We start from the raw sequence: 27,306 nt of genomic DNA, 5'->3' as shown, positions 1-27,306 counted from the left end.
CCCTCAGAAGACTGAAAAAGAGGAAAGGTCTGTTTGACTTAAATATGGATAATGAAGAACAAACAGAAAATTCACTTCATTCATATTCGAGTATCTGTAGTGTTACCCTCTGGTAATATGAACCCTCATCCCTTTTTGTTTTTTTCCCCAGATGATGGTGCAGAGCTGTGATGTGAAGACTCAATACTTAAACTGTGCATAAATGATAAAGTAGGATTCTGGAAAGCTGCAGCCACTGACTTCTCAGCTAGAGCCTAATAATCAGTTGCTTATCTGACTCATTCTTCCTTTTCGTCATGTTTTGCTTACATGCTTTTGGCAGACATACAAATAAAATGTAATTCACATTTAACTACAAATCTTTATTTCTATTTACAAAAAGTAAGCTCAAGATCATTTAAACAAAGTGTTCAGATGCAAAACATAACCTGATGTAAATGACATGTAACATTCTGCATTCAAAATCTTTTTAAAATGGAACACTAGAACCGCACAAGCAGATACGTAAAATCAGAACAAAAGCAAAGCCTTTTAAAGGCTAAACACTCATCATACGAGGTGCAATACTCATGGACATCAGTTCTTGAAAGAGAAGTTTACAGGCATATGGCATTCGCACCAAGGAAATCTGAAAGGGAGGTAAGAAAATTTAGTTCATGGTATCTTTTTAAAGATTAATTTCACTCTCCCTACCCACTGAGTAAATATGTTTGGGGGTCTAGTGCTTCATATGAAGTTATTTTTTTGTTAGCCTTTTAGGGAAAGTCTTTACAATTCACCATGAAGTGATGACTGATCACATCCATCAGGGTGGCATTACTTTACTCAATAGTGTTGATATGTTTCTCTATGGGGTCCAGATCAACACAACACTCAGTTGGTAGAGCATCAGGCTTTTAATCTGAGGGTGCAGGGTTTGAGCCCCTGTCCAGGCACTCAGCTTTATGGGCTCCAGCGGTGCAATGGGTTAGCACACAGTACTTATAAAGCCATGATGCTGCGATTGTGAGTTCAAGCCTCACCTGGAGCATCAGTTATAATTTATCATTTTAATACAGTAGACTTGTCCTTCAATGGTCAAAAACTGTAGACAAAACCTCTCTCTTTTGCTCCTATTGGTCAAGATATTTTATTTGTGCATATAAACTATTACCAGACAATTAAGCTCCTTAGAGGTTGAAGGAGTAACTGACTGAGTTATGGTAGAGAAAAACAATCCTATTTACAGTTTATACTTGAATATAAACTTCCGTATTAATTCAAACCCTGTGATTTCCCTCCCCCAGCTCCTCAACTATGTGACATTTAAATTTATTCCTCTCCCAACCAAAACATAATATTCTGAAGAGTTAGAGTAGTGGCAAAGCCATCAAATCCATCCATGAGTTTTACAGCATCAGTTTTCCACAAAACGTTAAGATTTAATGTTCACTTTTAGTTAAGTTCTCTGAAAACCCAGTACTATAAAACACCTAAGTGAAATTTCCTGCCAAATGACAGCCAGAATTCTGGCTATTATAGGGAGACATGAGTGAACTCTGACACTTAGAAAAAACAAGACACTTGTAGTTATATCGTAACTATTGGGTTAATTTGTGTTGTTTCTTTTACCACTAGCCCTCTTCATCCTCACTCACCATCATACTCCTTTAATCATTGTTTGTTCTTGACTGCAAACAGAAATACTTGCCGAGGAAATCCATACATACCTGTGTTTTATTACGGCACCCCCTGCACTCGTATGTGTGTGTCCTTGTGTTAGCTATTGCCATTATTCCGCAAAGATTGCAAACGTGAACTTGGTATGGGTCTGAAGCCTCAAACAATCTCTCTCTTAAAAACTGAGCTGCTCCATGAGCAATCTGACAGTCTCGCTCCATTTCTCCAAAACGAAGGCCACCATCACTTGGGGGGGGGAGAGAGAATATTTTATCATTAAGTCAAAAATGATGGTTCCAGCAGCTAATATGGAGACCTAATTCTGTACAAATACATCAGCAGTACTACAAATCGGTGTCTCTGTACCCATCATCTCTTCTCCTTCTCCCCAGAATACGATCATTGGGAAGAAGTCAGTCAAATTATAAAACTGCTGCTCCCACTAACAGTCACATGGCTAAGAAAATTTCTACAACAGATGACAATAGTGTTTGAACAGACAGACAAAACCACAACAAACTCTACTACAAATGACAACATCATGTTTTATCTGTCCAAACCTAAGCACATTACCATCAGCTCCAAAAGGGTGGCTAATTGAATGAGCCAGTTAAGATACTGCTGTACAGTTGAGGCAGCTAATTCTTCTTTACCTTAGCAAACCAACTGTGAGACTTCAAGGACATTCATAAAAAAAATCCACAAATATTCTTACCGAGATCTACCTTCCATTGGTTGCCTGTTAAGAATCTGAATTGGCCCTCTTGCACGGGAATGAATTTTGTCATCTACCATATGTTTCAACCTCTGGTAGTAAGTAGGACCAATGAAGATTTGTGATGTGATTTTGCGTCCAGTGAAGCCATTGTAGAGAACCTGAAGTAAAGAATACAAGCTCTGAAGAACAAGCCTAAACTAGACATATTAACAACATTTATCAAAACAAACCAATAACCTTTAGCTGGACTGGCATTTTGAGCACTGTACCTCATTTCCTCTCAGATGATAGCCATAATCTGATAGTAGATTGGAAATCTTCTGCACATTGACTGCATCATTAAAAGGTGTAGCATCACCAATTTCTCCTTTGTTTGCCGATACCTATAGAGAAAAAGGGTTTGCTGAATACTGTAAATTTGTCTAGACACAAGCTGTGCATTCTATATGAAAGTAGTCAGACAGTATGCAGGTAACTTGAAAAAGCTAACCTACTCCCGCTGTTAAGATTTCAGACCCAATGCCCAAGACTGTATCCAACCTAAAAAACTTTCTAATGCAATGGATATATTTATGTTGAAATAAAAAATTTAAAACACACAAGTTACAGGTGGGATTTTCAGAAGCACTTAACACTAGCCTAACTCTGTTACTCCTTTCTTTTCCATAGATTAGGAGACTGCTTGTATATTAATTCTGTCAATAAAAGCAGCAAAGAAATTCTGCTAATAAGCACATTGTGGGTTGACCCACTGAAGATAGCACTCTGGCTTCTCCCTAAGGAAATTAATATACCTTTTGTTTTGTTACTAGATCCTCAAATAGGAACTTGATCATCATTCTTTAGTGGGTTAACAAATACCAGGAACTAGCAGATCAGCTTCTCCACAAGATAAGACAAATGCAGTTTAATTCTCAGATTTTTAGCTACACAACACAAACTGTTCTCCTTACCTTCCCTTGAAGACATTCAATCAAGTGACCAATTGTCATACGGGAAGGGATGGCATGGGGGTTGATGATTATGTCAGGTGTGATGCCTTCACAGGTGAAAGGCATATCCTAAAGCAGGAAAGAGATTCTCATTATGCCTCTTGAGAAGCTAGGGAGTTTCAACAAAATAAAAATCCAATTTAACTTAAGTGACTCAAAGACATTTTAAATAAGAACTGAAGAGAGATTAAATTTAAATCAATATATTAAGGTAACTTATTTTGCAGGCAATCCACATTAATACGCAATTTTCACTGGACAGTGAGATATACAACAGGAAAAAAAAAGTTGCTACCTCTTGTCTGTACTGGATACCACAGGTACCCTTCTGACCATGCCTGCTGGCAAATTTATCTCCAATTTGTGGGATTCTCACAGAGCGCACCTGGAGGCAACAGAAAACGTTAGATCAGTGACTTTTTTTTTCTTTTAAAAGGGAATAAGTATAAACAATCCAGAAGCCAGAGACACTGGTACTGACCCTAATTTTGCAAAACTTGTATCCTTCCTGGTTAAGGGTTACCATGACCTGGTCTACAATACCAGTCTCACTAGTTCGAAGGAAAGTGCTACAGTCCCTCTTTGTGTATCGTCTATTAGTGCTTTCCAGTTCATCTTCGTTCTCAGGCAGAGTTACTGTTTTGCCAATGATGACATCATCTCCTGACACACGTACACCAGGTGCTATCAAACCATCATCATCTAATTTGTCATAGATGGCATGCCTCATACCTGAGATTAAAGATAAATGAATTCAGAGCCAAAAATCCTTCAAAGTATTTCTACAAAACCATTAAGGATCACATTCTCAGAATAGCAGACACCATATTTGCAAGTACACTCAAGTGTTGTGAATTCATAATATATTTAGCAAATGCAGATTCTACTATAAACGTACATGCTGCCGACATTTCCAGAAAAGGAATATTTGTATTTTTACTGACGATACAAGTTTCTTTGTACTAAGAGCACAAATTTATCATTTTCATGTTTACAGTTCAATACAGTCAAATATAGTAAGGTTAACATGAAGGACTGTCTGACAAAGTCTGGCTACTATTTGCAGGCGTTGTTTCGTCCATCTGCCATCATCTCTTACCCTGACAAGTTTCACGTGTAGGTTTTTCAAAAACTTCTTCTTGGTCAAATCCTTTCTTGGACTCCTGTTCTTTATAGGAGCGATAGAACACAGATCTGAAAGAAAATTTAAAAAGAAAAAACTTGTTTAGATATCAGTGTTCTTTAAGTTCTGTGCTATAACCCCATCTGCATCACAGCTGAGGCCCTTTTCTGTTTTTATTGATTTGTCCAGAAAAATTCCTAGATTTTGCAAAAGCTGATTTTTTTTTAAACTGATTTTCACGCAAATTTGGATCATTCGAGTGAATGAAAATAGATTGTTAAAAAATAAAATCTGCTCTATTACATTAGATAGTGTTTGTTGATGAGTGTAAATGTCAGGCAATGTAGTAGATGTATACATACAAACATAGATGTGCATGAGTACAGAGTGTTAACGTGCAGTTCATGCAATAAGCTACAGCATTAATTTCTTTTACTTATTTTTCTGTCTGTTGCTTTTTTCCTGTCCTTTTGTTCCCCCATAACAACCCTGGTATTTACTTAGAAAACGGGGGTTAGTTTTTGTACTGATTTTCATCCACTTTTAATTTAATTTTTTGTAATAAACTGAAATTCCCAGGACATTTTAAACAAAAAAAAACTGAAAACAAACTGCCCTGGCTCACAGCACAGTTGGGTTAAGGTTACCAGTAATGACAAGGCTGAAAGAATGCTCAGGTCCCACTCAAGAAGTTTTTACTTGGATACTACAGTACAACTTCTACAGCAAATCCAGGAGAAACAATGAACCCCACAAGGACATTATGATAGTCACTTCTCATAGTTTTACTCTGAGATGTCTACAAATAAACTGCTGGTTAGTGCAAATGGTGGCGACTTTGGGATCTACTATACATCTTACAAAAAACGGAATTGTGTTAGCCCTGTGTTACGAACCAGATCACTTTACTCATGTTTCACCCCTTTTCTCGCCTTTTAGCTTGCATGTTTTGATAGCATCCCATCACCCAAATGCTAATATAAACACCACCACCCCTGTACACATATACTAGAACATCACATGTCCAGTGATGAGTAATTAAGAACACCTCTCTGCCCTCCTCCCCACAGCATCTATTAAGCTGCACTCTGAAGTACACCTCCGATACAATAGCGCGCTTTGGTTTTATTCAGGTTTTTCGATTTTTCTCCTTTTCTTTCTTTTAAAAATGCTGCCTTAAAGGCTGGCGTATGCATCCACAGCCGTACTTGAAGTTTAAATTTTTTTTATATTTTAAAATGTGCCAGTGAACATAACCAATGCTCACTTTGAGCAATAATAATTAACACGGTTCATAAAAATCCAGCCCAGCTTCTCATTTCTTATTCTACGTAAGTAACCAGATGTGAAGAGCGAACATGCCTCTAGGGTCTATCCAACCGAAAGTAGAACAGAATGTGGATCTAGATAGCCAAAAGACAACAATGAAAGTGTCCATTATATCATTCAGCTGTTACTGCGGCCAAGTGGTGAAAGGTCCCAGCAATGAATATTTGCACCAATAATGGCTATGTTTCTTATTCTAGAACACAGGCAAAAATCCTCTGTGCAAGCATTTACCACTTCCCTGGCTAACAATAGGATTATATTGGGAAGCTCAAAAGCCTGGCATCAAGGGGCTCACATAACTGACAGTTCACACGAGAAGACATCTAAATCCTATCTACATACAAATATGATTCAGTGCAGTGAGCAAGAGCTAACTTTAAAGCAAGAGCAGGAAGAAGGTTGGCTGGGAAAGTGTGTCATGTTTTTAACTTTGGCCCTAGTTATTCACTGGAACTGTTAGTTCTGCATCTTCTTGCTGTGGCAGTTGTAACTTTTATAAGTGACTTAAAAAAAAAAATAGGTTGAAAAAGAGCAACTGTACGTTTTAACACACTAACAACAATAGGCAGTAATCCGCTGCTAGTAGTATTTTAAAATGTCTGACTAAGTTAAAATTTGTCTAGAGGCTTAGAAAAGGCATGTTATGTCCTTTAGATATCTGAATAAAGACTGGGAAAGATTTACATCTTCTAATGAGTAAAATCAACCATAAAATTTACATGAGCAATTTTCCACACTTCAAAGTTCAGGAAAACCATACCTGAAAAAACCTCTATCAACAGCAGAACGGTTCATGATGACAGAGTCTTCCTGATTATAACCAGTGTATGACGCAATAGCCACAATTGAGTTGATACCTGTAATGCAAAAGCAGCAAATGTTTAAAGGATCTACAGCTCATATAAGCAAGACTTCTTCATTCAAAATGAACTGCATTCCATACATTTACACTGCCTGGCCATTTATTAAAGCAAATCTCCACCACACACAATCACAGTATAGGCCATGTGGTACTGAATAAATACAAAATCAGAATACCCCATCGATTAGAACTTTCAATACAACAGTGACCCCTTGTGGAAATCTAACAAATGCTGATGAAAAATACACTATTTCCAACAATTAAATTGGGGGGGGGTTCTTTTTAACATACTGTATGCATGTTGTGGCCTCAGCAGCTATGCTGAGAAAATCTCCTTATAGCTAGTGATGCCCATATTACAAGGCACAATAATGTGAATGACCAGAAGTTACTACTAAGCACAATCCTAGTTACTTTTCACCATAATGAATGGTCTTTACATACAGTGAAACCCCGCTATAACACAACCTTTGGGATCCAGAAAATTACATCACGCTAAATGCGGAGTCGCGGTATAGCGGGGTTTCAAACCAGTCAGGTTTTCAGTGGGCCCCAAAGTGGTGCATTGAGGTGCACCGCCTAGTGCCCCTGGTGCCTAGTGCCCAGCAGGGGAGAGGAGCCATGGCTCCCCGCCTGCTGAGGACAGAACTCCAGGGCTGCGGGCGCCAGTGCTCTCTATCCCCCGCAGGTGCGGGGCCACAGCTTTTCTCCCACCCTGCGCCTGCGGGGGACAGAGCGCACTGGCAGCCCTGGAGTTCTCTGTCCACGGCAGGCGGGGAGCCGCGGCTTCTCTCGAAGTGGGAGAGAAGCCGCGGCCCCGCACCTGCCGGGGACCAAGAGCACCGGCACCCGCAGCCCTGGAGTTCTGTCCCCAGCAGGTGGGGAGCCGCAGCTCCTCTTGAAGCGGGAGAGAAGCCACAGCCCCACACCTGCGGGGGACAGGGAGCACTGGCACTCTCCATCCCTGGCAGGTGCGGGGCTGCAGCTTCTCTCCCCTGCCATGGTGTTGGGGACCATTGGTACAGTACCTACCTGTATTATACTGTACCGTAAAGGGGAGCCAACCTGTGATGGCATTATATCGGATTCTGCGCTATGGCAGGGTGTGTTATGGTGGGGTTTGACTGTATTAGTATTTGTATACATTTTATGCAATACATTTTAGGTTTGCTTATTAAGCCATAACATACCCGCTGGCAACTCTCTAAATCGCAAGTACTCCATAGAGCGTGTAGTCACAAGAGGTTTTTGAGGGTAATATAGCACATGGGCTAGTGTATCCATACGAACGTGAAAGTTTGTAATATAAACTCCCATAGCCTGTTTTCCCATAGCAGACTGGTATGTGTTCCTAGGAGACTACGAAGGCAAGAAAAGAAGCAGTGTCAACAGAACATCTATTAAACTCTTCATGCATATACATGTCTACATATGTTAGACATGATTTTAATTTTCCTTTTGTATTATATTCTCTCTTTTAAAGTTGATAAGAAAGAAAGAGGCTACTGACCTGGTTGTGATCAGGGAAAGGAATAATAGATGCACATACTCCTAGGATCATGGATGGGTGAATCTCACAATGCGTGTAAGTTGAACAGTATGCGACTCCTTTCTCCTGCAAGTCATCTGGAGTCATTGCCAGCATCACAGTCTCTTCTTCTAGCGTATCGATGTATTCTACTACACCACTGGCCACAAGATCCTGCCAACTAAACAATCGAACTGTCTTAGTGCCTTACTATTCAAAAGTAACATTTAATACAGATTTCATTAGCCATGTCAAAAAGCAAGACTTATCCTGTCTGAAATTAGGGAATACACCACTGCCTTGATTTGACACAATCACGCTCTATGGTGATAATAAGCAACACTATGTAGAACACACTAAGTAATCAAGTAACAAGTTTTTAAATACAAGAGTGGCTTGCAGCTTCAGCTGACTCCAAAACAAGCCCTCAGAAGTATACATCACATTTGGAAGAAAGAGCAAGACATTTCTCCTGTTCTGGGGGGATTTCTTACCTGTAGTTGTTATACTCTCGCTCTTTTAGTTGGTCAATATGCCTCTTCTTCAACAGCAGCTTTTGTTTTTCCACAATTAAAAGTGGCCTGCAGATTCTGCCAGCGTCGGTATAGATGCGGATTTCTCGCTCCCTAATATCCCTGATCATGGAGACCTGAATATGCGAACAATGAGAATTAATGGCTACACACATTAGAGTCTTTGTACGACCCACGGAACAAGAGTCATGGTACACACAGCAGGAGCTATAACAAAGTGAAGTTCCCCAAAATGGGAGCCTTTAAGCTACTGTCTATGGTATGCTATGAGTATTAGTGCTCCCCTGAACATGGTTCCAATTTGAAAAGGGCAGTTTTCAGCTAAATTCTCTTTACAAATGGTTTTAGTCACGAAGCCTTTGAAAAGGCTTTTTGCTTGTACTCATACCTAGGAAAGGTGTGTTCTGCCTACTACATTCCATCCTTCCCAGCTAGAATTTACATGGTCGTTCATTCAGAAAATTTACCTCTGACACAATGATGTCCATCTGACGACGTAATTTTCTTAGTGTATTCATCAGCTGTTCTGGATCTTTGTGTATTCCTACCCAGCAGCCATTAACAAAGATCTTGGTTGCACTATGCAAAGGAAAGCCCAGAATTATTTTTAAAAAATGGGTTTTTAAATTAAAAAGTTTAAAATTATTCAGAGACAAACTCATTTATACATACTCTGCAATGGCTGCTGGAGATATTTCTTCTAGATTTTCCATACTCCATTCTTCTAAAAATTCCAGAATCGGAGATGGCTGAGACCCCACAGAAATATAAGCCATCAAGGCTAAGTTCTTCACAAGTCCTACTGCATGGCCCTAACAAACAGATTTAGTTTTGTTGTAAAAACCAACAAATCAAATATGCCTTTAAAAAAGCTAGACAAATAGTTTCCAAGAAAACACATACACAGAATTGATAGTGGATTCAGACACAATTACTTTAGTTAAAAAACATCTTATGCCTTCACTGCAAATTTAACTTTAAATCTGAAATATTTTAAATTAAATACCAAAAATTAAAATGCAATTACATATTGCAACTAATCTGCAGATGTTATACCATAATACAAGCAAATATGCTTTTGAATACATTAGTTTAAATGCAACTTGAGTTACCTCTGGAGTCTCAGCAGGACAGACCATTCCCCACAATGTATTGTGCAGCTGTCTGGGCTTTGCTAGTTTACCATCTCTACCAATTGGAGAATTCAAGCGTCTCAAGTGGGAAAGTGTGGATGCAAAGGTCAGGCGGTTTAACACCTACATGTAATTGTAAGATTTCAAAATTAGACACCCAAGCTGTCCTCTTTATTTCAAACTATTTCAAAATGCCTACTAGAAGGAAGTCACTTACCACGTAAACTGACAACTATCTTTATGCCTTTCAACAAAGTAATGATAACCAGAAATCAGTTCACCTCAATTCATCTTAGACTAGTGCAATGTCTTGCCCAGGTCACCTAGAACTGTGAGCCACTGTATTACCACTCTGCCTCAGCAAGAGTTAGCTTTGCTGCTGCTAAGCTCTGTGTCAGGGTGCTGACACGTCAGCTTGTCTGCCTTACCGGCAAACTCTTCAGGACTCTGCCAGTCCAAACCTTCCCTTGCAGGTAACAGTGAACCCAGGTTCCCCAGAGACGTTTTTCTGCAGTGTCCAGTCCCTCTCACTGACCACTCACAGAAGTTAAATTTGCTGCCTCCAAAAAGACAAAGCACACAACAGCCTGTTAGATTAGCTAAAGTCCCACACTTCATTTCAACATAAAATCACTGACATGGTCTGTAATAAAAGAAAGAATGAGTTTATTAACAACCCAGATAGACTTAAGTGATTTCAAGCAAGGGTGAAAGAGATGAAAGGTTACAAACAAACCAAAACACATACATTCTACTGACTAAAACAACTTTAGCAAGTTACAATCTTTGTGTGAGCAGGTTTTTCACCTACAGTCAGTTCCCAGAGACTTCAACCCCTTTGGCTGAAGGATCCAACTCTCCCAGATTTTGAGCGCTCTGGCCTCTTTTGTCCCCAATTAATTAATCTCTGTTTCTGCTTGTATTTCATTAAAACCCATTGTCTGTTTAGCCAGAAAGGCTTCCTGGGGATTGACCCTCCATCCCTTGTCATAATCATTAAGTGGTCATCTTCCCCACTTGCTAGTTTAAGGGCTTCATTTAACGGATATGTAAATGTGCTCTCCTGGTTTCTGGCCTCACCTGGCTCAATTTACATTAGAGACAGTCAAGCAGGCGAAACATTCATTTGTCTCGGACAGGCTGGGCTTACGCACTGCTTGCCAAACACATGTTTGGAACATATTTCCAGCATACACATCTATAATTCTTTACACATATCATACAACAACATTAACGACCAGTGTGTTACCAGTCTGGATAGGATACCTTACATGACACCTTTCAGATACACATTATGACAACAGTTTGTTGGAGCAAGAAGTACATCAGGTGTTTTGCGTTACGGTATGGTACGCCCTTTGCCAGCTGGCACCGAAGAGCTCCCAGAATCACAGCTAGGTCTCCACCTGAGATATTACTATACTGGCAGAACTTTTAACTGTGTGCATTTGGGCGTTCAGCAACTTCCATAGTAGGGCTGACCCTGAAAGAACTCTGTTCACCTTTGATATATACCAGGAATGCTCTGTAGTGACCGCCTAGCCAACATAAAAACTCTGTGACAGAATCTTAAAGAGAGTTTTTAATATGAGCATTCTGGGTAGGTGGACAGCATCTTTTACAAGACTAAACCTATGCCTTGTCTAAGACTTATTTAGCTATGTTACCTGAGAGACTCCTGCTCTGGCTTGATGAGCTTTCTTCTGATCACCCCAGTTTCCAGTAGCCAATGAGTACTTCAAACCATCTGATATAATCCTTGTTTTAATTGCCAGTTCCAAGTTAAAATCTTTCCCTCTGTCAATAAATTTCTGTGCGTATATTCTCACTTCTTTGAGCAAATTCTTAAACATTCTGTTAAAGAAAGCAGAAAATGTAATCGTTAGAAGCCAGGAAGGGTAACTGTAGTAACATTCTGTAGCAGGTCAATTTAATCAAACAGATTTACGGAGAGTTCTTGAAAACAGGACATAGAAAATAGAAGTGAAATGCTTCACAGGAGTCAAAACAGAATTACATTTTTATATGGATAAGGATTCCATCCACAGTTACATTAGGCAGCATAAATATAAAGGCATATAAACGCCTCATCCTACAGTAGGAGTCGGCAACCTTTCAGAAGCGGTGTGCCGAGTCTTCATTTATTCACTTTAATTTAAGGTTTCACATGCCGGTAATACATTTTAATGTTTTTTAGAAGGTCTCTCTCAATACGTCTATATAATATATAACTAAACTCTTGTTTATTTTATAATAAACCAATGTTTTCAAAAAGTTTAAGAAGCTTCATTTAAAGTTAAATTAAAATGTCGATCTTACGCCACCAGCCCACTGCTGGTCTGGGGTTCTGTTCACCTAGGCCGGCAGCGGGCTGAGTGGGGCCTGTGGCCGGGACCCGGGCTGGTAAGGGTCCAGCAGCAGGTTGTGCGGGACCGGAGGCCAGGATCCCAGACCGGCAGTGGGCTGAGCAGCTCAGTCCACTGCCACTCAGGGGTTCCATCCGCCGGCTCCTGCCAGCTGGGATCCCGGCTGCCAGACCCACTCAGCCCACTGCAAGTCTGGGGTCTCGCCCCTGCCCACATACAGTGGGTACCTACCTTCTCCCTAGTTCTGACCCATTCTCTTCCTCTCTCTGCACTGAGTTGAGGATGGGAGTGGACTGAGCACAGGGCTGGGGTGAAGGGTCTGGCCAGGAGCTAGAATGAGGTAGGGGCCTCAGGGTGGGGGCAGGTGGTTTGGGTGTGGGGCACTTACCTGGGCAGCTCCCATTTGATGCAAGGGGTGCAGGTGGGAATGTGTGGGGGGGGGGGGTCAGGAGCTCCCATTTGGTGCTCAGGGTGGGGATGTGGGTGCAAGAGAGTCAGGGCAGAGGGCTGGGGGCACGTGAGGGGGATACAGGTGTCAGGACGGGGGGGGGGAGCTGGGTATGTGTGGGGGTGGCAGAGACAGGGCTGGGGTCGTGGGGGGGGGGGATGAAGGGAGTCAAGCAGAGGGCTAGGTGTGTATAAAGGGGGTACAGGGCTCAGGGCAGGGGCCTGTGGTGTGTGCAGGGCTGTAGGGCTCAGGTCAGAGAGCTGGGTGTGTGGGAGGGAGGGATGGGGGGGTCAGGGCAGAGCACCCCCTCCGCCTCCAGCCGGCTCATCCACTCAGGACCTCGTGGCGCACCACACCAGCGCAACTAGCACCACCCGGTGAGAGAGTCCCTTCTGGCTGTGTCTGGAGGAGCCGCTCCGGGCAGCGCATGACCCCACAGTACGCGAGCTCCTTGCCCCAGGGCTCTCTGTCCACCACCAATTCCCGCTCACCCACACTTGCCATGTGCTCAGCGCCGCGGGGCTCTCCGCTGCTCCTCCTAGCTCACGAATAGCAGGTACCGATCCATGGCCGCAGCCAGGCGCCTCCTCCCGGGGACGCTCAGCAGCCGGCGCTCCTGCCACTGCTGGCCTCTCCCACCTCCACCAACAATTATTACATGAAATCAGACCCTTTTTAACATTTGAATACCATTCAATAGCTACAATTTTGTTTACCATGCTTACCCTCTGAACAAGAATGCAAGCAATGGCCCTGCCAGATCAAGTCTTTTGTTGCCATAATGATCTCTGTCATCGAGTTCTCTTCTGCCCAGAGCTGCCAGTAGTAATCTATGAACCATGTACCTAATAAGATAAAGAGAACTTACTTTGTATTTTAATTAGAACCAGACATTCATCACCAAGACCAGACAACTATTTACAGGACATATCCACTGAGGTGCCTATGAATTGTCAATCCTAAATCAAATGAAATTATTGCATTTCTAAACACAGACCTCTTTACCAGGTTAATAAGCACAAGTCCTAAAAACCCATTGCTTATTTAAGTCAATACAGACCCTAAAGGAGAATTATTTTTTAAACAATCTACCCCACTTTTGGATTGGACCTTCACCTGGCCAACCAATGTGCTTTTCCTTGGTCTTGTATTGTCTAATTTAGGCCCCAGTTAAGTCAGCAAGGCTCTGCATGAGCATGGGGGCCACCAACTGACTGAACTGGGGCCTTGGGCTCCTGATGCAGGGACTGACTGCCTGTATACCATTAGGCACTGAGCAAGGTGATACCACCCAAATAATTTTAGATGACCAAGAATACACTACATGGCCTTACAGTCAGTCATCAGCCTGCACCACAACTACACTATCAAATCAAGCAATAAATTAGCAACACAATAGAACCGAGTTATAAAACACTAGAGTGATGAACTGACCGGTCAACAACACACCTCATTTGGAATCAGAAGTATGCAATCAGGCAGCAGCAGAGATTTAAAAAAAAGCAAATATAGTAAAGTATTGTGTTAAATGTAAACTATTAAAAAAATAAAGGGAAAGTTTAAAGATTTGACATGGTAAGAAAACTTTCTGGGCTTATTTTGTTTAAATTAAGATGGCTAAAAGCAGCATTTTTCTTCTGTATAGTAAAGTTTCAGAGCTGTATTAAGTCAATGTTCAGTTGTAAACTTTCGAAAGAACAACCATAACATTTTGTTCAGTGTCATGAACAACCTCCATTCCCGAGATGTTCGTAACTATGAGGTTCTACTGTAGTGTCTTTATTTAGGTCACTAACACCACATTCAACTTAAAATCCAATTTATCATTATTTCTGCCATTTCAATGTCGTAAGGACTGGGTTGCAAACACTACAGTAGTATTATTCTGAAAACTGTGGAAACATTTCTACCAATCTTACATTTCAAAAATATCTAAACTAAATTTTGAATCAATTTTGAGTTGATAGGGAAACTATCAGATGAATGACAGCTTTAAGACAAAAAAATAAAAAAAAAAAAAAAGTCATACCCCAGAAAATAGGCCTTTTTGGTTTCACAAAAGTCACTGACACCAACATGTGGAAGCATTTCCTTCTGTAAGACTTCTTTCGCATACTTAATTCTTTTCTCTTTGGTAACACCAGGCTTTGCACCTCTTGACCCGATGAAGTTTAATGCAACATTCTGTTCCTGAATAACAAATGCTTCATCCAAGGAAGGTTTGACCTAATGCACAAAAGGAAGCAAAATCATTGCATCAGAGGAGGGGGGAAAATAGATGAGAACATCCATGGATGATTCAGGATTTCAGTTACATAGCTGTTTAAAAAAAATATTTTCAGGAAGTTCTAGTAATCAACTATACTTACATAAATATTCAAAAAATAACTATGTTTTTTCCAAATATAATTCTCCATTATATTGCAATAACTGATTTTTTTTTTTAAAGGGGCAGCAAGGAACTTATTCAGGTATTCTAGAATAAGACATGAATACAAAAGTGGCAGCGCATGTAGAATTATTTTCTGACGTTACAATTAAGCATGTTTCACTTAAAAGTAAAATTTAGTGGGTGATGACAGTTTAAATAAACCTTTCATATGCTATGGTATTAATACCAAATTAGCTAACATGATGGCAGTCACCACAGACAATGCACTTTCAAATAAGAAATACTTCTAAACCAGCAAATGATAATTGGATCTTTAAAAGTAGCAACGTTCACAGGATTGTACCATTAAACATGATTTCCAGCTACTTCGCAGCTAAGTAGTGGGGTTTTTCTGTTTATTTTTTAAAAACAGTAAATACAGATCAGCTTTTTGTAAAAGACAACTGTGGATCAGTGTGGCACAGAAGGCAGTGCACTAAAAGATAGTTTAGACAGACATCAGTGGGATTTTTGCCACTGATTACAATGGGAGCCGGATCAGATCCTGTAACTGAATAGCAAACAGCGCTCTTCCATTCCCACACAAGCACTTCAGGTAAAGGTACATTTACCATAATTGTTTTATTGCAGAGAACTTTTATTACTTTAACCAATGCAAAAAAAATGAACATTTAAGATTCAAGTGGTACATGAGTCTTAAAATTACAACTGGGATATAGACAGGATACTTTGAATATAGTAGAAGTAGACAGACAGACTTTAGCTCACTTAACATCATGACCCATACCATTATTTAATATACATTACCATTTCCATCATCTCAGGATCTTCAAAGTCATAAATTATGTGCTCTAAAATGTCTCTGTCAGATACAAAACCTAATGCACGGAAAACAATAATGATGGGCACTTCTTGTTTGATATATGGCAGAGTTGCTACAATACGCTGACCAATAGCGCTCTTCTTTGCACCCTAGAGGAGGGACAAGGTAGATGAGTCTCAAATGCATTTGATTGATTTCAAACAAACCAACTTTTTCTGGACTTTAAATGACTTGAATAAAATTACTTAACTCTCTTGAATAAGTATGGTTTTTGAAACTGAAAAGAATTACCATCTACAAAAACCATAAATATAATTAGATTAGGTCTGTCCCATTTCTAATGCATCTGTTTTTAAACTATGAATGCCACAGAACAGCTACTGAATAACATTTTTCATCTTATTCAAGAGGTTACAATTACATACATTAGATTTGAAAATCTAATCACAAATACATATTTAATTACACTCTTCAAAGCCAACACACAGTTTCTCCAAAAAACCCTAAACTTAAATACCATGAGATACAACATAAAGAAAAAACTCCAAAAAGTCTTAGAAAAGCTCAGCCGAAACATAAGCCAAATATAAAATATCCACCATTATTAAATTATCAGTCATGCATACCTGCCCTCCTCTGGCCAGCATGCTAACCCATATAGTACTAGTTGGTCGAGAGGAATTCTCCAGGCAGGATCTACATTCTCCTGTGTAAGCATATTTCGAATCTTTCTTTGCAAACACATACACTGTGTTTGTAGCCATCTTCTCTTGAGCAATCAGAACCTATATTGGAAACAAAAGCATTGTGAATAACCAGGTAAGAGTATGTTTACAGTAAGTAAATATAAAACACGCAATACCTGTAGGATGTTTAGTTTTTAAATTGACTTTAAACCCACGACTATTTGTTGTCAATTTGCCAGTCTTGTTCTTACCCAGCTATTAAAATCTAGCTTGTTCTGTACTATCCTTATTAGCAGTGCTGTATAATAGCATAATAGTACTTGTTAAGCTCTCCACATAACTATATGCACATTGTTATGTGGCTAAAGGCTGCTTGTTGTGCTGGCGTTTTTCACCTTTAGAAGAACAGAGTTCTAAGGAAATATCATGTAACAGTATTACTTAATATAGCACACCAGAAACAAGGGACACTCCAAGATCACAGGGTTTTAGAACACATTTATTGCATTGTCTAGTAGTGATGTATTTAGATACTGCTCCGTAGAGGTCTTAGAATGCCTTAAGGGTTAGCATATTGTATCTGAAAAACTGTAAAAATGGCATCAGAAGATTGATTTCCATGTCAAATGTGCTCAGTGCACAAATAAATAACCTACTTTGACTCTCAGGGCTGGCAGTTGAAATTTTGTTGTTTTTTTTTCCCCCTCATCACACCAACAGCAGAGATGCTGAGGGCCAAATTATGCCTCTATTGACAGCTGTGCAGTCATAGTGCCTTCAACGCGTTTACATAGGTGCACATTAAAAGAACTTGGCAAACAATTTAATTGATGAGGCACATGATGGAACAGAATTTACTACTTATGCTGGTTCTGCTGAATAAGAATAAAAGTAGCAAGTACCTATTTTGTCACTAGAACAAGTACATACAACTCTGAATAACAAGAAAAAGGTTTGTTGAGTTAGAAGGTGCCATTTTTATACTGCCACTTTTCAGAGTTAGACCAGCCACTACAGTGTTAGAACTGGAAACAAAGCTATCAAAAAATGTTTTAAGTAGTATTAAATAAAAAAAAGTTTTCTGATTTGTAGAAAGAGGAAAACGTGTCATAGTAGACCCATTTCAAAGTGTAATGTGGAATTTTCAGTATCGGTTAAAAAAAAAAACATTTCTTCATGTGAAATCTAATTCTTTACCTTTTCTGATCCATTAATAATGAAATAGCCACCAGGATCAAGAGGACATTCATTCAGTTCACAAAGATCACGATCAGTCAAGCCATTCAACAGGCAGTATGTTGAACGGAGCATGATAGGAATTTTTCCTATAAAGGTTTTCTGATGCTGTGTCTGTAACTGGTCCTCTCCTTCTTTAATAACTGTTTTAGTTATGTCCACATACAAGGGGGCAGAATATCTATGAAAAAGAAAATACTACATGACTGTATTACAGAGGTGGCCAACATCCACAGCCACATGCAGCTCTTCTGAAGTTAATATGCAGCTCCTTGTATGGGCACCGACTCCAGAGCTGGAGCTACAGGCACCAACTTTCCAATGTGCCAGGAGGTGCTCACTGCTCAACCCCTGACTCTGCCACAGGCCCTGCTCCTGCTACACCCCTTCCCGCCCCCTCCCCTCAGCTTGCCATGCCCTTGCCCCCTTCCTCCCCCCCCCCACCCCCAGCCTCCTGAATGCCACGAAACAGCTGATTGGGAAGTGGAGGGAGGGAGCGGGAGGTGCTGATCTGCAAGGCTGCAGGTGGGTGGGAGGCGCTGGGAGTGGGGTGGGGGAGCTGATGTAGGGGCTGCTGATGCATTACTGTGGCTCTTTGGCAATGTACATTGGTAAATTCTGGCTCCTTCTCAGGCTCAGGTTGGCCACCCCTGCTATATTATAACATTAGAATTATAGAAGATTAGGGTTAGAAGATACCTCAGGAGGTCATCCAGTCCAAGCCCCTGCTCAAAACAGGACCAATCCCCAACTAAATCATCCCAGCCAGGGCTTTGTTAAGCCGGACCTTAAAAACTTCTAAGAATGGAAATTCCATCACCTCCCTGGGTAACCCATTCCAGTGCTTCATACCCTCCAAGTGAAATACTTTTTCCTAATATCCAACCTAGACATCCTCCACTGCAACTTGAGATCATTGCTGCTGCTTCTGTTATCAGCCACCACTGAGAACAGTTGAGCTCCATCCTCTTTGGAACCCCTTCAGGCCGCTATCAAATTCCCCCCTCACTCTTCTCTTCTGCAAACTAAATAAGCCCCAGTTCCCTCAGCCTCTTTTTGTAAATCATGTGTCCCAGCTCTCTAATCATTTTTGTTGCCCTCCGCTGGACTCTTTCCAATTTGTCCACATTCCTGCCGGTGGGGGACGGACACAAAACTGGATGGAATACTCCAGATGTGGCCTCACTAATTCCCGACAGAGGGGAATAAACACATCCCTCGATCTGCTGGCAATGCTCCTACTAATGCAGCCCAATATGCCATTAGCTTCGTGGCAACATGGGCACACTGCTGACTCAGATCCAGTTTCTCGCCCACGGTAATCCCCAGGTCCCTTTCTGCAGAACTGCCACTTAGCCAGTCTGTCTTCAGCCTGTAGAAGTGCATGGGATACTTCTGTCCTAAGTGCAGGACTCTGCACTTATCTGATGAGGTTCAGCAAGGACTTCTTTGGCCCAATCTTCCAATTTGTCTAGGTCACTCTGGACCCTATCTCTACCCTCCAACGTATCTACCTCTCCCCCCAGCTTAGTGTCATCTGCAAACTTGCTGAGGGTGCAATCCATCCCATCATCCAGATCACTAATGAAGATGCTGAACAAAACTGGTCCCAGGACAACGGCTACTAGTTGATTCCTCCAGCACTTCACCAGTAAGTTGTCCTCAACATTCTCCAGAAACTTCCTGAATTGTCTACACACTGCTGTATCGCTCTCCCAGCAGATGTCAGGGTGATTGAAGTCCTCCATGACAACCAGAGCCTGTGATCTGGAAACTTCTGTTAGTTCTCCGAAAAAAGCCTTCTCCACCAGACTAGGAGGATAAGGTAGACTATAGCAGACACCCACCATGACATCACCCTTGTTGCTCTCACCTCTAAACTTAACCCAAAGATTCTCAACAGGTTTTTCTCCAGTTTCATACTGGAGCTCTGAGCAATCATACCACTCTGACACACACTGCAACTCCTCCTTCTTTTCTCCCCCCTCATCCTTCCTCAACAGTTTATACCCATCCATGACAATATAATTACAATATGAAGATAATGCATTCTAAACTAGAGAAGGCATAAAATAAAGGACTGAAAGTTATTCCAAGAAATTGTTCGTACTGTTAAATTATATTACTTGGTAATAAAGTGCCAATGATCTTTGGACTTAATACTCAAGTAGTTTGTTTTAAATATAAGGAAGTAATTATCTCTCTCTTTTACAGGGCATAGTTAAAATTAGAGAAAATCCTATGAATTTAGATTGCAGACTTGTTCCTTCATGGTATCCAACAGCTGCTAAGGAGCTTCTTCTTACGTAAGATTTCTCAGTCTGGCTTCATTGGGCATCATGGGTGAAGGTGCGCCATCTCTTTCCCAATGCGTAGGCTTGGAGAGATAGATTTGTTCAAACTTCAACAGATATCGTGGCTGAAAATAACCCAAAATAACTAATTTTAATAATCAGAATGGCAAGTCACAATATGCATGAGAGAATTAGAGCTTGTTTAATAATATATATACACACACACACACACACACTCACAAATCCCAGTTCACAGATTAGAGAGGTAATCCTCTTCTATATGTCTAAAGACAAACTGCACTTACAACACTTCACTGGATGCCTCATTAACGCAGATGTAGGATAAACAAGAGAATTCAGAAAAAAATAAAAAAGTAAATGATTAAGATCTGGACCCATGTGGAAAAGTCTTAATTATGTAGAGATTCTCTTAGCCATGACTAAAGATATTGGACAGGAGGGGATGCAAAAAAAGAGAAACACAAGAGTCTCCAAGTAGTTTGAAGCGTTCGTAACACTAAAGAGGGAGAATAATTATTTAGCATGCTACACGGGGTTATTCACTAGCAAGAGTGTGATAAAAACTAAAGGAAAGGAAAGTTTTAGGAAGATTACCAGGAAAAGTTTTCTGACAATTAAATCTATTAGTTTCAGGAGCAGTGATAGAAGCAGATTGTTTATTTACAAACCAGACAAATTATGAGAAAAAAAAAGATATTGTAAGGGACAATCCTGCACTGGCTTGGGTTGAGAAAGGTCGTGGAGAAGCAGATTAAAATGCATATTTGTCTATAGATTTGCACACATTTGCTGAACTAGATGTTTTACTGTCTAGTAAGATCAGATCACATTATAATATTATTTTGCCTTCAAGAAATAAGGGCATTAATATTTACTGAGTCAGTAAGGAAATATGTAAATATGAATTTATAATAGTATTAAAAATCTACTAAGATACAAGAACTTGAAATCACAGTATTTATTTGAAAATATATCCTGTAAGAGACATTAAATATTTACACGGCTTTGTTACTCCCAAACCAGTTTGAATCAGAAGTACACAACAAAACAGTCCTGGAATTGCTCAGTGGCACAAAGCCAGGACTATTTTATTTACATATATTTCTATTGTGCATATAATTGTAGCATCTCAATACACTAAACGCTACCAAGTGGTAGATGAGAATTTGACTCTCCGAGACTTCTTGCAGGTAGTGGAAAGGGAAGACTAGGAGTTATGTGAAGATGACACAAAATTACAGGCAAAAGCCTTATGTCAGTGCAACAGCATCATCTTTTCCTAGAGAGTATCTGGTGATTTCCACATTGCATAAGCTCTGGGGGGAGCAATTCTATCCATCCATCCATCCAGTAGTAAGGCACAAAAAGACCTCTTGGTCAGAGAACAGGGGAAAAACAGAGAGAGAGAAAAACTTGGATTTCAGCAGGATGCACATTCTCCTTATGGCCACTTCTTATGCCCCCAGTAAGAGTTTCCTTACTCAGCTGGCCAGGGCACCATCAGATATAGATGCACACTGAGCTGATCTGGTAATAGAGATGGATAATATAAAAAGGAGAAAACCTAATTTAGCTGCTTCAAGAGCTGTATTTCAGATCATAAGCTGTTCAAGTTTTCCCACTGTCATTGTCTGTTTCATGAATGAGTTCTGACAATTTCTAACTCTGTTGAATTCCACTGCTGAACATATTGCATTTAAGTCATTCTTTTAATATACTTATTGTTTGCATTGGTTTACTATAGCCTAACATTAGCAACTTTATTTATGACGGAAAAGGCACTTCCATTCCAATCCCTATTATAGATAGCTTACATTTTTTACAGTAAGTTGCACCCTATGATGAATTATTTCATAACTGGCTCTGAAGTTTGCTTTAGTTTTAGTATTTGTACTACCACAGCACCTAGGAACCCCAGTCATGGAGCAGGACCCCACTGTACTAGGCACTGTACAAACACAGAACTAAAAAGACGGTTGCCCCATCTCAACAGGTTTACAATCTAACTAGAAATCTAGTTATTTGTTACTCTGCGTGAGGATAAGTATCTTTTGGTTACTAGATCTTGTATCAAGATCTTCAGTTCGCTCCAGCCAGCTTTTCTTTAAACTTGATATGAACTGTGTCCATAAGTGTAACATTCACTTAGCCTAGATTGAAAACAATGTTTTGAAATTAAGTTCCAAAAGTTTGAGAATGGCATTCTGATCACATGCAGCACATCAATGCTTCTGGAGTTAAGAAATACAATTTGGTAACATGCCAAATGAGAATAATGAGAGCTAAGCCCTTTTAAATATCTGGCCCTAGATGTGGGTGCGAAAATTTCTGAAAATCTAGTGGGAAATGAATAAAGGTTAAAAAAAATGATATTTCTCGCCCTTGATAAAGTTAATTATGGTCATACCATTTTTGCCAAAAACGTTACAAGTTTCAACTGCTTTAATGACCCATTCCTTCCCCACAAGTCCCCATTAGTAGCAAATGCATTTCTTTTTAGCTATATCATGCACTAATTGACTGGATCTGCCTCTGCAGCCTTCAGCTGTTCAACCGAAATAAGAACTCCCAGCACAATTTTCATATCTGTATGATTAAAAGAATGAAATTCTGCAAAGATCTCTCTTACTGGCTCTTCAACTTCCCCTGTGGCATGCTGCGCTTCAGCTTGTAGATCAATAGGTGGGGCATCTTCTACAATTCTCTGCACAGACATCTGAATGAACTCATCAAAAGAATCCAGCTGTTGTCGGACCAACCCCTTCTCATCAAAATAGGAGCTTAAAAAAAATAAGGCACATTCAATTAGTCAACAAAAATTCTGAGTTTACATATTCATATACCATGTAATTATCAGGTAATGTTTAAAAATTCAAGATAAACATACTGTAAATAATCAAAGGATATTATTGCGCTCTGAAACAAAAATCTTTGCTTGTATTTCAACATTGTTTTCTTCCCACAGCACAATTGTTCCAAAGAAACTTTCAAAAAAAATAGACAGTAATATTTATGCCCAGATCCCGCAACTTTGTCCCCTATTGACTCACATGCAAGAAGCTGTGGGATCAGAGCCTTAACTTACCAATTCACTATGTTAGCATTATTCTTAGCAGTAATCACATAAACGTAGCTCTGCACCCACAAGCAATAATGGAAAATATTGTGTTAGTGCTGAACTTGCTATGAAAAACCTTTTAGATTGTCTAGGAAGGCAATGACTTACAAAACCGTTGACCTTTGGCCATTTATACACAGTACCAGTAGTCTAAAGTCTTATATTCTCTCTTTGTAACAGTTCTTTCAACCTTAAAGAGAAAGCATTTATGATTTTGGACATGAAAATCTTGAAATTTCCATCACAAGTAGTTATCTAATACTAATAAATACTATATGCCGTTTTAGCTAAGGGTGCACTTGACTGATTACTTCACTATTTTTAACATTTCTTAGAAAGTTTGATAAAGTTACCTAATAACTATCCAGCATGCTTCTTGCCATAAATCTGGAGTGATTTCATCATCATCTTCATCATATTGCATATCTACCAAGAAAGCGGAACACTCAAATCAGTTTTTCTATTCATTCATGTTTTCTTTGGCTGTATATAGCTACTAAATACTCAATGGCTGTACACAAATGCATTATTTTTCTGCAATCTAGTGAACTTAATAAAAACTGTAAGTGGGATAACAGTAAGCTGTGTTCATAGCTTTCCTGTCATACTTCGACAGTAAGCTCTTTGGGCAGGGACCATCTTTCATTCTGTACAGTAACTCCTCACTTAACATTGTCATTATGTTCCTGGAAAATGTTACTTTAAGTGAAACGATGTTAAGCGAATCCAATTTCCCCATAAGAATTAGTGTAAATGGGGGAAGCGGGTTAGGGTCCAGGGAAATTTTTTTTCACCATACAAGAGACTGTGTGTGTGTTTAAAATTTATACACACACAGAGTATAAGTTTTAAACAAAATTTAATACTGTAAACAGAAATGATGACTGTGAAGCTTGGTTGAGCTGGTGGAGTCAGAAGGTAGAAGAGGGTGGGATATTTCCCAGGGAATGCCTTACTGCTAATGATGAACTAGCACTCACTGAGCCCTCAAGGCTCATCACATTGTTATTAATGTAGCCTCATACTCTACTTACAGCACAAATGGAAGAAGGGGAGACAGCATGAAAGAGAGAGAAGGGCATTACCCCTTTAAGTACCCTGACTCCACTCTAAGCACACTGCCTTTTTAAATAGATCAGCACGTTGAGACAGCAGCTGCTGCCAGCAAGCTCCCTCCACTCTGAGTCCTGTCATGTTGTCGTCTCCCCCCACCACACCCCCACTGGAGCGTGGGGCAGGAGCGTGGGGAGGGGGACATCCTGACATTAGGGCTCTCCCTCCCCCCACCACACACAGCAAGCAGGAGGCTCCTGGGAGCAGCTCCAAGGCAGAGGGCAGGAGCAGCACACAGCAGTGGGGGGAGGGACAGCTGAACTGCCTGGCAATTGATAGCCTGCTGGGCAGCTGCCACAGAGGGAACTTAGGGGAGCGGAGAGTTGATGGGGGGCTGCCAGTCCACCCTGGTTCCAAGCCCCCGCCAGCTAGCTCCAACGGGCTGCGCTTTCTGCTAGCAGTGGACAAAGCAGGCGGCTGCCAAACAATGTTATATGGAAGCACTGAGCAACTTTCAATTAGAGAACATGCTCATTTATCAGCAACGTAAAAATATTAACTGTGACAATTTTAAGTGAGGAGTTACTGTATTTGCTCAACACTTAACACAGTGGAATCCTGGTCAATATCTGGGGATCCTAAGCACTACAGTAACAAAAATAAAATTACAATATTTTTATCTGGAACACAGAAAAATTTTATTACTCCACTGATCCTTGAGAAAAAGTAGGCAATCTACGAAGACTTATTACAAAAAGAACTTTTATGGGAACTATAGGATTCAGTCTATTTTGTTTCTTAAGGTTAAGCATTTGTTCCTAACACTTTAGCACCACGCAGCAGAATATGCATGACAGCACTCAAAACTTGTGCTACCCTAGAGTACCAATTAATAAGTCAGTCTGAATTCAACACAAAGCTCATTAAAGTCAAAAGAAAGATTTTTACTGAAGTCAGTAGGCTTTGGATGAGGCCCTTTATGCCTTTGGTAAACATCAATTAACTTTCAGTTGTGTCTTAACAGACGTTTCAGTTTCCTGTTTATTTAGGAACTATGGACAAGCTATTTCAATATCTAAGCATCTTTCAAAGTTTTTGTTATGCTAAAAACACATTTTTCACTTATAGCATCAAGAACATTGGACATTCATGCAGATATTTAAGTTTTGCCCTTACACTTTTTAATTTACAGAAAATACTGAATATGGTCAAAGGTTGAAACTTTCAAAAACAGGGGCTCAATACTAGGATCCTCAATACATACCTCCATTTTTTCAAACCACCAGTTTCCCATCAGCCACTTTTGATTCCAGTAGGAGCTGCTGTGTGCTCAGCACTTCTGAAAACTAGGTCACTTGTTGAAATGCCTAAGTCCAAGTCTACACTAGATTCACGGATTCCAAGGCCAGAAGGGATCGCTCTGATCATCTAGTCTGACCTCATCTAGTTATAGAACTTCTCCCACAGTAATGCCAGGAGCATAAACAATCTCGAGCTAAAAATTGCTAGGGATGAAGAATCCACCACAACTCTTGGTAAATTGTTCATTGGTTAATTACTTTTACTGTTAAAACCAAACACTTTATTTCCAATCTGAATTTGTCTAGCCTCAACTGTCAGCCGTACTGTTCGTCGGACGAGCATCTGTCGAAATGCTGCCAAGAAGCAGCAGCATCCTTAGGCGTCGCCGCCAAAATGCCACTGATTTTCAGCGGCGATGCCTCTGGATGATGCTGTTTGTTGGCAGCATTTTAGCAGTGATGCCTATTGACGTTGCCACTTCCTGGTATTTTGGCAGATGCTCGTCCGCCGCCCACGGTCCTCAGTGGCTCATTGTCCGGCGCCCGCCAGACAAAAAAGCTTGGGAACCACTGCATTAGACCCTGCTCTGCTAGACTGAAGAACCTATTTTCAAATATTTGTCCCCATGTAGGTATTTGCAAACTATAATAAAAATCACCCTTTTGTTCGGCTAAATAGATTGAGCTCTTTGGCTCCATCACTATTAGGCTCCAATCTTTTAATCATTTTGATAGCTCTTCTCTGAACCCTCTTCCGTTCTTCTTGAATTGTGGGCACCAGAGGCGGACACAGTCCAGCAAGAGTCACACCAATGCCAGATATAAAGGTGAAATAACCTCTCTACTCCAGATTCCCCCGTTTATACATCCCAGGATGGCATTATCTCTTAGCCACGGCCTGGCACAGGGAGCACATGGCCAGCTGATTATTCACCACATCCCCCTAGTCTTTCTCAGGGTCGCTGCTTCCCAGGACGGAGCCCCCCAGCCTGTAAGCAAGGCCTGGGCCCGTGGCTATAAGCGCTGACACTTAAGGAGGCCCTGGGGTCCAGCTCCACAGCGGGCTGCTCCAGCCACGCCTCCGCCCCCGCCCCACACGCGTTTCTGCCGGCACCGCTCCCCCAGCGCGGGGCGTCACTCGCCCACCCTCCCCGCGGCAGGGCCGCGGGCCTGTGTCCCGTGGCAGCCTCCCCTCGCCCGGCCCCGAGCTCCCGGCGGAGGTGACGGGACCGGCCCCCCCCCGGGCACGGCTGTGGCGCGCTCACCTTCGTCCGCGTCGTACATCTTGGCGGTGCGGGGTGGCCTCCACTGCAACTACCGAGCCCGGCCTGTGGCCGCGAGGGGGCTGCGCATGCGCAGGTGCATGACAATAGGCCGGACTGCGGTTGCGCATCGTTTGGATCCCGCCTCCTTATCGCACTGCAGCTGCGTGCGGCTCCAGGCTCTCACCACGGCTGCGCACACACTGAGCTGGCCTCCCCCCCACTGTCGTTCGCACTGCGGCTGCGCGCACACTTCGCGCTACGGTCTGCCTGAGCCGCCTCGTGACCAGTTACTGGGGAGACTCGGGGGACGCGCGTGCGCGCGGCTCGGGTAGGAGGAGCCAATGAACTGCGGAATGCGCATGCGCATTGGCACCGGGTCGGGCGGTGCCCATCTTTTCGAGGTGGGGTGGCAAGTACCATTCTCCC

The 27,306-nt window shown here is 41.2% G+C and overlaps 2 protein-coding genes across 4 annotated transcripts in view; one reads left to right on the top strand and one right to left on the bottom strand.

Moving 5' to 3' along the window:
- IGFBP7 (insulin like growth factor binding protein 7) overlaps positions 1-352 on the top strand; it is a 78,727-nt gene extending 78,375 nt beyond the window's left edge. The window contains exon 5 of the mRNA XM_050945472.1: positions 152-352. Within this exon, the coding sequence (XP_050801429.1) occupies positions 152-171 (20 nt within the window). The 3' untranslated portion in view covers positions 172-352. The remainder of the gene's footprint in view (positions 1-151) is intronic.
- Positions 342-26,992, bottom strand: POLR2B (RNA polymerase II subunit B). Of its 3 annotated transcripts, none has more exons than XM_050948207.1 (25): positions 26,881-26,992; positions 23,615-23,687; positions 22,773-22,923; positions 20,135-20,247; positions 17,790-18,009; positions 16,533-16,691; positions 15,891-16,055; positions 14,721-14,917; positions 13,417-13,536; positions 11,545-11,731; positions 9,857-10,000; positions 9,417-9,556; positions 9,212-9,323; positions 8,706-8,860; positions 8,194-8,392; positions 7,874-8,042; positions 6,582-6,678; positions 4,469-4,563; positions 3,851-4,101; positions 3,665-3,754; positions 3,331-3,438; positions 2,647-2,760; positions 2,375-2,535; positions 1,710-1,905; positions 342-628 (listed from the first exon to the last, which is right to left on the bottom strand). In XM_050948207.1, the coding sequence occupies exons 1-25, from the start codon at positions 26,897-26,899 to the stop codon at positions 539-541; spliced, it is 3,525 nt and encodes a 1,174-aa protein (XP_050804164.1). In that variant the 5' UTR covers positions 26,900-26,992; the 3' UTR covers positions 342-538. The 3 variants fall into 3 exon arrangements, with proteins under 3 accessions (XP_050804164.1, XP_050804165.1, XP_050804166.1); XM_050948208.1 differs by lacking the exon at positions 26,881-26,992 and adding an exon at positions 25,579-26,673; XM_050948209.1 differs by lacking the exons at positions 17,790-18,009; positions 22,773-22,923; positions 23,615-23,687; positions 26,881-26,992 and having other exon boundaries at positions 20,135-20,222.
- Between the last annotated feature and the right edge of the window lie 314 nt (positions 26,993-27,306).

Source organism: Gopherus flavomarginatus, chromosome 3, assembly GCF_025201925.1.
Source record: "Gopherus flavomarginatus isolate rGopFla2 chromosome 3, rGopFla2.mat.asm, whole genome shotgun sequence".
In the NCBI taxonomy this organism is placed as follows: domain Eukaryota; kingdom Metazoa; phylum Chordata; order Testudines; family Testudinidae; genus Gopherus; species Gopherus flavomarginatus.
This window is presented reverse-complemented; position numbering and strand designations above follow the sequence as displayed.

Excerpts from the sequence above, each read along its gene's own strand:
- POLR2B (XM_050948207.1), bottom strand. Across the intron at positions 8,393-8,705 it reads CGAGAGTATAACAACTACAG|TTGGCAGGATCTTGTGGCCA; the intron begins GTAAGAAATCCC and ends TCGATTGTTTAG. Across the intron at positions 2,761-3,330 it reads TTGAATGTCTTCAAGGGAAG|GTATCGGCAAACAAAGGAGA; the intron begins GTAAGGAGAACA and ends TTTTCTCTATAG.